The 14,766-nt window shown below is 35.3% G+C and overlaps 1 protein-coding gene across 1 annotated transcript; it reads right to left on the bottom strand.

Annotated features, from left to right (window-relative positions):
* Window positions 1-224: 224 nt before the first annotated feature.
* LOC138702076 (ejaculatory bulb-specific protein 3) lies at window positions 225-14,340 on the bottom strand. Its single transcript, XM_069829617.1, has 2 exons — window positions 14,117-14,340; window positions 225-436 (listed from the first exon to the last, which is right to left on the bottom strand). The coding sequence occupies exons 1-2, from the start codon at window positions 14,295-14,297 to the stop codon at window positions 300-302; spliced, it is 318 nt and encodes a 105-aa protein (XP_069685718.1). The 5' UTR covers window positions 14,298-14,340; the 3' UTR covers window positions 225-299.
* Window positions 14,341-14,766: the final 426 nt, after the last annotated feature.

The following is a 14,766-nucleotide window of genomic DNA, read 5'->3' as shown; positions in this document are numbered from 1 at the left end:
GTACTAAATACTTGAGCAGGATAACACAATTGCACACATTGCGTTGCAATATTACTATGAACGGACCGGGGTACCTTCGTTATGTACGCTGCTGTACTCGCCAGGTACACAAAAGACGGACGGCGCGGCACGTGCCATATACTCTGATACGAAACAACCTCACTTTTCCTTAAGTCATCCCGCATCCACTGTCTGGTAATGATTTTCTTTCCTGAAAAGGAACATTTACAACTAGCACATAGTTTATTCTGTAACAAAGTTTGAGTTACAACTTCATTGATATACATAACAAAAAGAGATCATCCATAGCGAGCGACGATGGAATTGTAGTCTTGCGGATAGTTCGTACGGACGAGCCTGAGCAAGACGCGAGCGTTGGCTGCTTGCTGAGGGGAGCAGGACCTGCAGTTCCTCCCAATGACCTCCGGAAGGGCCGCTGTCAACAACAAAGTCCAGCATGCATCACTAACTGTTCGTCCTTAATATTAATTTATGTAACAATTTACTTACGTAGCTTTCAAGTCATAAAGACTCAGTACTAAACACTATACCAGGCATGGGCATAACGGAGAGGAAGCAAATATGATCCAGTCGCCCCTTCCATAATATTTCGGACGTGTTTGCATCATATGAACGTGGCTTCTCTTTCACTTAGGGATGTACAAAACTAATGTGACATGCCAATACATGAAACATTTCAAATCAAGTAAAATCTAGCCTATATTAATAATAAAATTGTAACATAACTTTATCTGGTAATTTTCTCTTTTGCAATAATAAATACGTATAAACATATAGCGCCTAATTAGCTTTCATGAGACGAAAAATAGCATTTTTGAAATTTCTGTTTTTATGTCTGCCTGTATTACCTTTTCACGTGATACTGGTCGAACCGATTTCTGTGAAAATCTGTACATAAATTACGTTGGATCCCACTTAAAATTTAGGCTATATGGCATTCATAATACTTTCTTTAAATCGGGGGTTGTAAGGGGGCCTGAAGTCAATACCATCTAGAGGAGCTACACTCTGTGAAACTTGGACTCTCACTTTGAGAGAGGAACATAGGTTAAGGGTGTTTGAGAATAAGGTGCTTAGGAAAATATTTGGGGCTAAGAGGGATGAAGTTCCAGGAGAATGGAGAAAGTTACACACCATAGAAATGCACGCATTTTATTATTCACCTGACATAATTAGGAACATTAAATCCAGAAGTTTGAGATGGACAGGACATGTAGCACGTATGGGCGAATCCAGAAATGCATATAGAGTGTTAGTTGGGAAGCCGGAGGGAAAAAGACCTTTGGGAAGATAATATTAAAATGGATTTGAGGGAGGTGGGATATAATTATAGAGACTGGATTAATGGCGGGCTTATGTGAGTGCGGCAATGAACCTCCGGGTTCCTTAAAAGCCAGTAAGTAAGAGGAGCTACACTTTTCAATGGTGAAAAAATTATCCCAATCGGTTAAGTATTTTCTGACATTACTACATACAAACACACTATCTCTTTACATATTAATATTGATAAACATTTATATGCATATAGATTACAATGATATCCATATAACAACAGTGTTAATCGAACCTATTACGTTTGTTGTGCAAGGCCGCCTAAAATAAACGCAGAGTCATTTGTTTTCACTTCATTGAGCTAGTCTGATTGAGACGGCACTGATATAAAACGCATAGTTATTTTAAAACTCATATATCTCGTTAAATATCTGTCCTCTCAAAATCTGGCATAGAATAAAACTTGTCGGAAATATTTTACGAAACAATTTTTGTTATGTAACATTTTTTTTATAAAAAAAACACTAATAAGCGAGATATTTCGATTTATTTATTGACTTCAGGCCCCCTTATAACCCCCTCATAAAGAAAGTATTTTGAAAGCTAATTTTAAGTGGGATCCAACGTAATTTATATACCGATTTTCATAGAAATCAGTTCAGCCAGTATCACGTGAAAAGGTAACATACACATACAGATAGACAGACAACATACAAACAAATATTTTAAAAAATGCTATTTTTGGTCTCAGGAGAGCTCATTACATATGTTTAAACGAATTATTACTGTAAAAGCGAAAATTACCAGAAAAATTTAGGCTACAGTTTTATTATTAGTATAGACTTTACTTGATTTAAAATGTTTAATGTGTTGGCATGCCGCATTAGTTTTGTACATCCCTAAACGGAAGAGAAGCCAAATTCAAATCGTCATTGTTCCTGCGATAACTCCTATGTGACATATTTATCTATTTTCAGATTTTTGCTCTATTAAATAACTTAAATACTGATACAGCAAATAATAAAATCTCCTATATGTAATATTATATTTCTTTGTTTCGAAAATGTAAGAATTCAGTCTCCTATGTACGGCTGCTATAGGATGAATAAATGTGTTTTTTCTTCCTACTGAAAAATTTTATATTTTGCACATAGGAATTATTATAGAAACGACGATATGATGTAAATACGTCCGAAATATTGTGGAATGGGTGATTGGATCACATTTACCTCCCCTCTGTTATGCCCATACGTGGTCTAGTGTTTAGTATTGAGCATTTATGATTCGAAAGCTACGTAAGTAAATTGTTACTTAAATGCAAAATTACGTAAATAGCAAATTTATTCTTCAAAATTCCTTTAAACCTGTTAAAAAAAAAAAAAAAAGAAAAGCGAAATATATATTTTTTTTTTACTTTCTAAAAATTTCACGTGTCTTGGTTTTGTTGTGTTCCTGCAATTTTCTGCAATTCATGTAACTTATTGTGGCTGTGAAATATAAACAGAGTTCTGAACATGTGGAATTTCTGCACATCAAAGGCCTATGTATGAATATTACAACCATATGAAAAACTGAATATGAGAAAAAAAAATGTGGCTCGTGGGGTATCTGCAATAAGAAACGATTCAATTGTGCAACGGATATGAACCCACGATATCACCGACTAAAAGGTACGTTACAGTATTTGTTCAACTGTTGCAACACACTTTATGTGTTTTAGGCTAAATTTCTGTTTAACATCTTTTAGTGTTTGTCGAACTCCGTTTACATAGACACTGAGCTTTGCAGATAAACAAAGACCAAAAATATATATACTGTATAGTTTCCATAGAAATAGCATTAGTGTTTGAATAACAAACTTATTGTATTCTTTTTTGTAACTAAATATACATGACAATCCATTCCGAGAACTGGCTTTAAATAAAGTTTCAGATTATTCGGATATTATTTTCAATCGCTTAGCTACTTTCGGTTAATTTATGCCGGTTAATAGATCCTGCACCGTAATCGAAAATCCTACTCTACAGCAAGACTCACAAACAAATCCAACAGTAACTTGAACTCTATAATTTCATTATAGAACTACGGTTTTCTTATATTATTTAATCCCAAACCGGGACAAATTCTAAATAGACTGACTTGTAAACATGAGTACATTATATTATACATGAAGAAGGGAATACACGAGAAAGAGAATAAAAATTTATTTGCGTTTCTTGTATTTCACAACTTTTAAACTGGATATCTGAATACAAACATCAGTAGAACATTTTGTATAATACTAGTGGCTTGTGCAGCAAATGCTGCAAACTAAGTTCATTAGACGTTCAAATAAACATTTTTCAGATTTATTTTCAATGAAGAATATCAGACATTCGGAAAGTTATTTGCTTCCATAACAATGAAAGATACTCTCTCTCGAGCCAATACTGAAGAGAACCACGCATATAAATATCTACACCACACCGCCATTAAATATATGAAAAAGACCCAACCCTACTTGATTAATAACTATAAAAATATTTCATTTTTAATAATATTATTATCTTATGTAAGTTTTATAGCTTTCAGTAACATATACTATATATACTATATAGCCGCCACTCAATAAAATATAGAAATCAAAATCTAATTTAAGTTATTCTCTACATCTACTTTCATAACCCCAAAACGTTTCACTTTCATATCATCAATATAGCATTAATATGTATAATTAATGAAAAATAGTCACATCATGGCATAAACTACAATAATATTTCATTTCTAATGGTAATAATGTCATCAAACCACCTCAAGTTTTGTAGTTTTTAATATCCAATACACAGCTGTACCCAAAAAATTACACACCACAGAATCTAACCTATAAATTATTTTTAGTGAGTTAAGTTTTTAATAACCAATTTAATTTGAGCTCTAAATATGTCAGCATTCTTGCAGATCATGGCCTTCGTGTAATATTGTTTACTGTAGTATGTGTTTTGTTTTATTCTGAAATGCAACACGGCCGACTTGATGCTCGCTTCGCTTCTCCTTTACAAAAAAGCGAAGGGAATATTAAGTCGGCCGTGAATGCTATTAGCTAGTTCTCAAAACTGACGACAGATGGATTTTGGAAAATAGGAAAATTATGTTTAAAAATTGACATTTCACTAAAAACTACTATTTTTCCGAAAAACTTTGGATTCCAAGCTTCAAAATGAGGGGTCGTTTATTAAAATCCGTCCAGCCGTTTTCCTGTAATTTCCGTTACCAGTTCAAATTATATATATATAGATGGTAGAATCAAGATTTATACGTACGTAACACATTTTAAGCTATTCATATTTTAATTTCCTAATAGAACTGATTATAATTTCGTGTTTTAAAATACAATTATAATAATAATCCGTGGCGCTACAGCCCGTCAAGGGCCTAGACCGACCAGCCGGTTGCTGGCCTCACGCCCACATGCCGAAGCAAAGGTGGACGATCATCCAACCAGAATGGAGGTATCGTGTGGTTAGCACGATGATCCCCCCAGCCGTTATAGCTGGCATTCGCAACCGGATTTCGCTACCTATCGTAGCTCCCCAAGTGCATCACGATGCTGGATGGGCACCGGTCCCATACACTGGCCGAAATTTCATGAGAAAATTTCCTCCCCCATGAGGATTCGAACCAGCGCGCATTCCGTAACGCGAGTCCTAGGCAGTATGCCTTAGACCACGACGCCACGGCGAGGGACTTTAAAATACAATTACAAAATTCAAAATATGATGCAATATATTTCACATTACTGCAATAGTAATGAAATGGATAGCTAATCTACTTTAACATCAATATGATACGAGAACACAGAAAAAAAAAAACATCGCAATACGCACATATTGATTATTTTGCGAAGAAAAATAAAGTCTATTTCACTTATCAAAGTTTACTTCCAGTAATTTTCTTTAAAAAAAAAACGAATTTATATGATTTTCCCTCTCATTTTGGACAGTAAAATTTCTAAAACCATGTAAGTTGGATAATAACGACTTTCTGGGACGTATGACAGCCCTACCAGACATTTGTGTTTTTTTTTATACTCGCTTTAACATTTCTGGTCATATCGCGAGTTAATGCTCATTCACAATGAAAATTAAACATAACGTAAGCGTTAACTTAAGAATATAAACGTTGGGGTAAAATCAAGAAGTCATACCATCATTCACGATGGGAACATAAACATAACAGCAAACATACTTGGTAACCATGGAAACATAACAACGACGCCATTTCCTCATATTCTGTCGTATACTTCAGCGCTCCACGATTGTGTTCTGTTTGCAAATCACGTAAGCATAACCATGAAAGTTTGGAGTTTGCAAACTTTCATGTTAACGTCTTACGGTAATGTTTATGTCAATGCTTATGTGAATCACTGTGAATGATCCCATTTGGTAGCCTGGGCGCAAACTTCTGTGTTTATGTTACGGTTATGTTTAATTTTCATTGTGAATGGGCCTTTAATCTTTTGGGTGAAATCCGAAGGCCTGTGTACTATTGTTGAGACTGGTTCTATTGTTGTGAACTAGATGGCGTCTGTAGATGCATCACTGATTTGCTATGAATATTATTTTAGTGATGAATGAAGCCGGTGATTTTCAGGGATGTTGTGGCCCGAATTTCCTGGCATTTTCCTTACGGTTGAGAAAAACCCTGAAAAACCTTAACCAGGAAACTCAACCCGACCGGGAATCGAACCCGGGCCCTCTGCGTAAGAGACCAGCATGCTGACCTCTACACCACAGAGGTGGTCTTGTGTCTCTGTACATCCTGTTTTTTATACATTTCTTTCGGACAATACGGTCTGAAAACATCATCATCACCATCTGCAACATTATATATATATATATATATAGGCCTATATATATATATATATATATATATATATATATATATATATATATATATATATATAGAGAGAGAGAGAGAGAGAGAGAGAGAGAGAGAAATAACTCGTCCGGCCTTAATTAAGGATCACCACGAGGATCCGGGAATTAATAGCAAATAAATATAATCAATTAAATATGAATATTGTTATAAAAATAAAATGTAATAATTAAGCACCATGATTATCAATTATAAAATAAAATCTTAGAAGATGACTATAAAATTATACTTATAAATAAAAGATTTTAATTAAAATTAGCATATCCTTAATTAAGGTCTTCTGAGTGGTATAAATGAAACTGTATAATCTGCAGGAAATCTTTAAGAATTTGCGAGATGATTTTTTGAATTTCAAAAAATGATATTGATAATTGTTTTCTTACCTTCTTACTAGCTTCTGTTACAAGTTGTCTTTTAATAACGTAGTTTTGAAGTTACAAATTTAAATTGCAAATTTAAATTGTGTAAAATTATAAATTATGAATCAGAAATGTACCTACTTGTGAACTAAGGTTATGGATGTTCTAGAGTTCTTTTGCCTGCATCTTCTTGAATATGCCACGTAATGTCTGTTTTATGAAAATAAAACGAAGCAAATCTTACAACAATGTCATTGTCACTAAATAGGTTCAAGCTATCGCGAGTGAAAGTTTTATAATTTGCGACTGATTCATCTATTCATATACTATGATGTTAACACACAACTTTCTATTGCTCATAAGTTCATAACTGATAAATACAATTTAGTTCAGCAGTTAGGGTAGAAATCCTTTCTCTCTCATTACTTTTACAGAAGATTAAAGACGTTAAGCAGATTTTCTATTTCGTAAGCGTGAAAGTAAAATAGACGAAGTTCACAGTTAAAGGTGGCTTACAAGCAGATGCGGGCAGATAAAAAAGTTATTTTTTTTCTTCCATCATGTTAATATTGTCAAAACAAGCGCTCATACAAATTTTGGCCACTCGAGAGCAATTACGAGGGCCGTCCAGATAGTAAGTGTCCCTAGGGCCGTTTACAGGAAGAAAACACAATTTCATAGAAGTATTTATTGGAACAGAAACAGAAATTGTTGAGCTATTTTTCAATATATTTCTAACCGGAAATGAGACTGTGTTGTTTTTATTTTGATTTTGTACCAGTGTTTGTTTACAAACAACGCAATGACAAGACAGTGGTACACAGTTTTTGTTTTGATTGGACGCGGTGGTCCAGTGTCTATTTTTCAATACATTTCTAACCGGAAATGAGACTGTGTTGTTTTTATTTTGATTTTGTACCAGTGTTTGTTAACAACAAGACGGTAGTACATTGTTTTTGTTTTGATTGGATCACCCGACCTCACCCCATTCGATTTTTACCTTTTGGGTCACTTGAAGGCTGTCGTATATGCGACACCAGTGAATGATGCAGAGGAGCTATTGCAACGTGTTGAAAATGCATGCCAATTGATCCGTGATGACAAGGTGTTTGAGCGAACTCAAACGTAAAAGTTAAATGACAAGTTTCAAACATGTATTTGTGATACAACAAAAAAAAGAAGGAACACAAAGTATGACCATTTCTCCAATAAATAAGCATTTTCCGTCCTATTTTCATATAAGGAATTGTTTTTATTTTTGATCCAGGAGGACGTTCACTCGTTTTCCAAACATACTTATCACTCACCCTGTATAAGCAGAGATAATCGGTCTCCCTTGATGAGTATGATGATGATGATGATGACGACAATGAAGATGATGGTTGTGATGATGATTAAAAATGTTAGTCATTTACTTCGAAATTTAAATCCAAACAAATAGTTACAAATGAAATAGTGAAATTAAATTTGATATATTTATTTATAATTATGAAGTACGTACATTACTAACGATTGCACAATACTGGATAACCTATCCGTGTAAGCATGTTTTTACAATGGTTAGTATGTCTTATTAGCATTTCAAGCACGTATCCTCAGAAATTGGTGGGATTGCCCCTCTTGAAGTAGCTGTCATTGATCTCTTTTGACTGAAAACTCTCACCTATTCAGATCTATAAATGTTCTGTTTCACTTAAGTATAACATTCCGGCACATATAAGGAAGTCCACAGATGCTGTAACTGTCAGGGATGGTAAACATTTTGAATACCAATGTCAGCTTTACTGTCGGTCTTCAGCATCTCCAGGTATTGTCAAGTTCCAGCGTTGCTGGTGATGTTAAATGTAGAGCGCAAGGGATGACATCGCTGGTTTAAATTATCCGCCATACTTTTCTCTATAATCTCTGCAATTTCTGTTTCAATCTAGCAACTTTAGAGGTATCGGCAGCAGTTTAAATGAAATAATGCAAAGATTATTTACTGGCTTTTAAGGAATCAGGAGGTTCATTGCCGCCCTCACATAAGCCCGCCATCGGTCCCTATCCTGAGCAAGATTAATCCAGTCTCTACCACCATATCCCACCTCCCTCAAATCCATTTTAATATTACCCTCCCATCTACGTCTCGGCCTCCCCAAAGGTCTTTTTCCCTCCGGTCTCCCAACTAACACTCTATATGCATTTCTGGATTCGCCCATACGTGCTACATGCCCTGCCCATCTCAAACTCTAGATTTAATGTTCCTAATTATGTCAGGTGAAGAATACAATGCGTGCAGTTCTGTGTTGTGTAACTTTCTCCATTCTCCTGTAACTTCATCCCCCTTAGCCCAAAATATTTTCCTAAGAACCTTATTCTCAAACACCCTTAATCTCTGTTCCTCTCTCAAAGTGAGACTCCAAGTTTCACAGCCATACAGAACAACCGGTAATATAACTGTTTTATAAATTCTGACTTTCAGATTTTTTGACAGCAGACTAGATGACAAGAGCTTCTCAAACCCATTATCTCCTGGCTTAGTTGCCTCATGAGTGATGCCTTATGGTGTCACTTATGAGGTTCAGATCTGTCTTCGGACAGTTGACTAAACAATAATACTAACTTTATATTGTAACCGTAAATATTTCTAAAATTGATATTCGTTTCAAAATTCAATAATTACGTATATTACGGTACCTGAAATATTTTTGTTTTTGCTGGAGCTTTAATTCATTTCGGTGGCATTTTGGCGGAAAGGGGCATATAACATACTTGTTTAAAACTCTGTTCTATTAAAATAAGTGTAGGCTTATATAAAATCCAGAAACTAAATGCAATGACGAAGCTTAGAAGTAATCCAGAATGTGAGAATTATAGTTGTAAAGAAACAAATTAACCCCCTGAAATATAAAGAAAATTTCAAACCTGTTTATTTTAAAGCATGATTTCCATCTATTTGCCATTTTTACAGCGACTGCTTCCTCTTGTTTCTATGGTACACTGGCGTTCAAAGACACCTGATCCCTAACAATCGATAGTGACCGAGATTTGTTGGTGTAAATGTGGCTTCTTTAGTTATTACTTCTACGAATAGATGGCAAAGAAGTTGTCAATCGTTCATAACCCGCATTTTAGAATTCAATATTTCGTCCCCCTCAGCTGATTATAAAACAACACTGGATTACCTGGAAATTGCTGATATTATCAGTTAAGGGGAGAGGATGGTATTTTTTGGTGAAAAATGAGTAAATTAAAAAAAAAAATCTTTAAATTACTCTGTGATGTGTGGAATGAATAGCATAATATTTTGTAGGTATTTGTGCCCTTATCAGATGTTGAGACGCCATTGTTAAACTTCCTGCGTTATGGATTTTTAAATCACTCGACCCATTTTATTGTTGTTTCCGGTAAATTGAATTTTTAAAAAATCTTTAAAATACTCTTTGATATGTGTGGAATGCATTGCGTAACATTTCGTGGGTATTTGTGCCCTTATCGGATGTTGAGACGCCATTTTTAAACTTCCTGCACTATGGATTTTTAAATCTCTTGCCCCCTTTTATCGGTTTATGTGAACTTCATTTTTTTGCTACATTGCCAGACAAAAATGGATATAATTTCTGATCTATTAAAGATACATGCATGAAATTTAGAACATACATTTTTTAGACTATTAGGAAACTTTTCTGTGTAACAGAATTTTGTTAATCGATTTCATTTTTAAACTACGTCCGTTTGTTTGCAAGAAAGGAATTAAGAAAAGTGTTATTAAATTTTAATTGTTTATTTTACAAACGTAGAGACTAATATCAAAATTTTGTTACAGACAGTTTGTAGAGCATGCTTTTGCAAGTACATTGCAAAAAACTGGATGAATCTACTTTTAAAAATGGTTTAGATCTATCGGTTTTAGTAAAATACAGCATTGGGTATATTTTTTTTTCAAATCTGGGCCCCCAAATATTTTTTTTTCAAAATATTTATTTTTGGTTGAGTTGCTACAGCTATGAGCTCTCTACGTACAAAAAATTAATATTTTACACCAAATAGGAAAAAATACCATCCTCTCCCCTTAAGAGAATATATGCTTGGATGTACATTTCTCCAACTTTTTAACCGTGTAGTGAGAGTACAATATAATAAGTAAATCAAATTCAGAAACAGTTTTATTTCTAGTATGAAAGATACAAATCAATTAGCAACAAACCGTTGCCAAGGAGAGCTATATTTTTCGTGGTCCACTCCGTTGTGTAATGAACACAGACGTAGGCCAGTCGTGAATGCAGAACTCAGAGCCCTGCAACCGCCTCAATAATGGTGCCACCTATTGAGAACTAGCGAAACTACTTGAAACTTTGTCGATTTGTTATATATTTGGTTCTTACTTATCCCGTGGTTAGAAAATTCGCTTACACGATCATAAAATCGTAGGTCAGATATCTTTGAACGCCGGCGTACCATGAATGACGTCAGAGTAAATATCTCATTTCGAAACGTTACAGTTTTTCTCATTTGAACCTCGAACATACCGAAGACCCACGTTAAAAGTATGGCCCATCTTCTCGTCATTACTTTTTAGTAGTTGTAGCAGTTTCAATGTGAAGCTTTCTTCTGAATAATTAAAACTATTTATAGACTTCAATCTGTCCGTATTAGAAGGCTGGATGTGGCACCAAAGAAGCTTTATCACTCCTGAAGAGACCCGAGCTACAGATTTGTCATTCACTGAATGTTTTACCTAATGGCCAGATCGGGAATTTCTGATAGCATTTAACGTCAACTCGCTTTCTGCCTCCATTACGAGGCAACCTTCTGTTAATAGAGGAGAGAGTGCAGGAAAACCCAGCTCCGCAGTGACAGTACCGCCTCGTCATAACCTCCAACCCTGCAAGTGCAATAGAAAGTACCCAAAAGCTATTTAACGGCGTGGATCGAATCTACAGAATAGGTTTCTATAGACTTTCACGCTAAATCGTACATCCTGAAGTGGGCGGACAACATGACTGCTGTGGCAATAAAACAACGCAATCGAATTTCCTTCCTTTCCTATGCACCATGGCATGGGGTCGCACAGAGAATATGACAGGGTTGAATGGCCTTCTAACTTCATACATCTAGTAGGATATGAACCGCTGGCCTTCCGGGTCGAGTTCGAGATGCAGCGAGTAAAATTGGAATGAGCAATGAGCAAAGATGGTGATGGGCAAGATTTATTCACAGTCTACTATATACAGTCACGAAGCTTGAGTTTTGAGAGTGCTAGAAACAATAGACTGTGACGGTACTATTTTGCATTGCCTGTAATGAGGCGATATTAGCGATCCTAGTGGTGAGCAACTACCTAATTTTTGCATATTTACTACGTATTGAGCTTCGCGACTGTATATACTAGACTGTGATTTATTCTAGTTGCTCTTTTTTTAAGTTGTCATTAATTCATGATTTCTTTACAATTTACCATCATTGTCACAGATACAATGACGTTCAAAGATACCTGACATAGAAATCTCTGATCCTGTAAGCGAACTTTCTTATCACGGGATGCCAAAACCAAAGGTTATTATACAAATGAACAAACTTGGAATTAGTTATGCTAGTTCTCATTAGGTGCGAATTGAATGTTTTTTTTTTTTTTTTTTCCAGGAGGGGGAGACATTACAATTTTAAGAAATCGGTGTTCATTGTATTAAATTGTTTTGTTTGAAATATCTCAAAGAACAACCCTCTCAAATTAAATAACATTACTTAGGTTCATTTTGTAGGTTGATTTCGACTCACTATGTCTCGAAATTGATATTTACAGAGTTTTAAGAAGTGTACCAAGCTTATACAGGGACATCATTTTATTTTTACTTCAATTTTTATTGTACCTGAGTTTTTTAATGTACTTCACTCCCACCCCCTCTACTAGCAAACTTACAACCGTCCACAACACAGAACCAGTCAAAGATGGCTGAACAGTACTGAGTTAGTGAGTATAGTACGTTGCAGAAATATGTTCGCGTTTTCCAGTGACGAAAGAGCTTTCAATATTGAATCATATTTTCGCACAGGTACTGTCGTCCGTTTGCCTACGTCGCATCCCGTTTTCCCCCACCTGCTTCTGCACGCTCCTCTGTAAAGGCTAGTAGCTGGGCTGTCTTAGCTCTTTTCTGAAAACATTAATCTCTGTTAGGAATTTGACTTCTACGTAATATTATACAACTGTTTAAAATAACTTAAATAAAAGGGCCTCGTTAAGTAATCAGCTGTCACGTGACTTCCCTCCTACGCCAAAACCACTTGGACGGACAGTAGATAGCATGTCTGAGTAATTTTATCTTTTCGGATCGGGCAGAAGTGAAGATTGAATTTACAGTATGTAAGGTACTCTTTTATAGAGTAGGGACAGAAATATTTCAACATGAGTTACTAGTACGAAGGACGAAACTGGTAATTGGAATTAGGTGCAATAGTCTATAGTGCGATAATATGCACAAAAGAACTGAAGCCTGTATCGAAATGAACGGCTACCATTTTTAAAAATGTGTTTAAATATCCATATTATGTATATTTTTCAATTTAACTTCATTCTCTATATTATATGCTAATGTGCTGTGAAGAGTATAATATGCACTGCATAATGAATACGCCCGAATGGACAGCTCAGTTCGTGAATAAAAACACTCATTGTTAATACAGTACTGTATTTTGATTAAACAAAAACCTAATAAAAATTATCAAACTCAAAATCACGATATTTTCTAGTTTACGTAAATTGATGAACTATTTTTTTTTCCTCCTATATCTAGTAAAGTGATTTGTTTGTATCTTATTCTAGTATCATCGAACTCCAGTCGTGGAAGGTGGTAGCAAACGGTGTTTCCGGTTCTCAACGTTAATCCAAAGGTATAGCAAGATTAATATTAGAAATGTTAGTATGTTATTAGAGATCTAAACCAAGCTCATCAGGTTGATCAGGAAAAGAGGGTCATTTATGAACCTTGAATTCCCTACCTTAGTGCCAAGTATAACATCCCTCTCTTCAATTGGTCAGTGACAGGTTTATTTTTGGTGCTCGGAGTTCTTTACCAAAATTTACATATCATTTTTTAAAACAATTATCAGTATCATCTTCTGAAATTCAAAAAAATCATCTCGCAAATTCTCAAAGATTCCCTGCAGATTATACAATTTCATTTATACCACTCAGAAGGCCTTAATTAAGGATATGCTAATTTTAAATAAAATCTTTTTTTATCAGTATAATTTAGTCATCTTCTAAGATTTTATTTTAGAATTGATAATCAATGGTGCTTAATTATTACATTTTATTTTTATAACACTATTCATATTTAATTAATTGTATTTGTTTGCTATTCATTTCCGGATCCTCGTGGTCATCCTTAATTAAGGCCAGATATCTCTCTCTCTATCTCTCTCTCTCCCTCCCTCCCTCTCTCTCTCTCTCTCAAAATGATGTCGTGGATAAAAACATGCATTTGCATGGAAATTCTGTCTTTACTGATGACTGATTCATCTGCATTCTATCTCCGAGACAGTTGAAGATTGAAAGCAACTGCAGAACTTACTTATCAAATTTCTTCCTACGTCGTCGCAAGGGCTTCGACTTAGGACACAATCAATCTGTCTTTCGATATAGTTCCTATTGCCCACAACACTCGAGATGTCCCCACTGCCGAAACCAGGAGCCTGCGCACGCAAAAGCGCGAACACGGCGCACGTGGTGATGAGTGCAAAGAAGATCTTCATCTTGACGTTCGCAACAAGCAGGTACTGATCTTGACTTTACCGCATCTCTCGTTTTATATCAACAGAAACTTAATAGAGGGGTTGCAAAACATCCCGTTGGGAATAATGACTTTCTCCGTTTGCGTCCGACCTTGAAAGAGCCACCAATAACAAGGAATTCCGTCATTTATCTACCAAAAGCAATTTAGGAAAATATAGGTATCTGTACCATGTCGCCATACTTTATCCATCTCGGGGAAACCACACGATAAAATATACAATTTAACGCTTGCGCAAAGCCACCATTACTCAGCATTATTTTCACATTTCTGATAGTCCAAATCCGGCTAAAAGTCAAACTTGAATCTCCGATCCATACAGGCAGGAACCAGAAATGTATATATGTATTTATTCACACTGCAATGGGTATATACCCGGTGGCAGTGGTAACTAATTACACTCAATAATGACAATAATAAACTTATTAATT

This window comes from Periplaneta americana, chromosome 6, assembly GCF_040183065.1.
Source record: "Periplaneta americana isolate PAMFEO1 chromosome 6, P.americana_PAMFEO1_priV1, whole genome shotgun sequence".
Taxonomy (NCBI): domain Eukaryota; kingdom Metazoa; phylum Arthropoda; class Insecta; order Blattodea; family Blattidae; genus Periplaneta; species Periplaneta americana.
This window is presented reverse-complemented; position numbering and strand designations above follow the sequence as displayed.

Coding starts and splice junctions, on each gene's coding strand:
- LOC138702076 (XM_069829617.1), bottom strand. CDS start 14,297: ATGAAGATCTTCTTTGCACTCATCACCACGTGCGCCGTGTTCGCGCTT. Junction 437..14,116: donor CGTAGGAAGAAATTTGATAA/GTAAGTTCTGCA, acceptor TGTTGTTGACAG/CGGCCCTTCCGGAGGTCATT.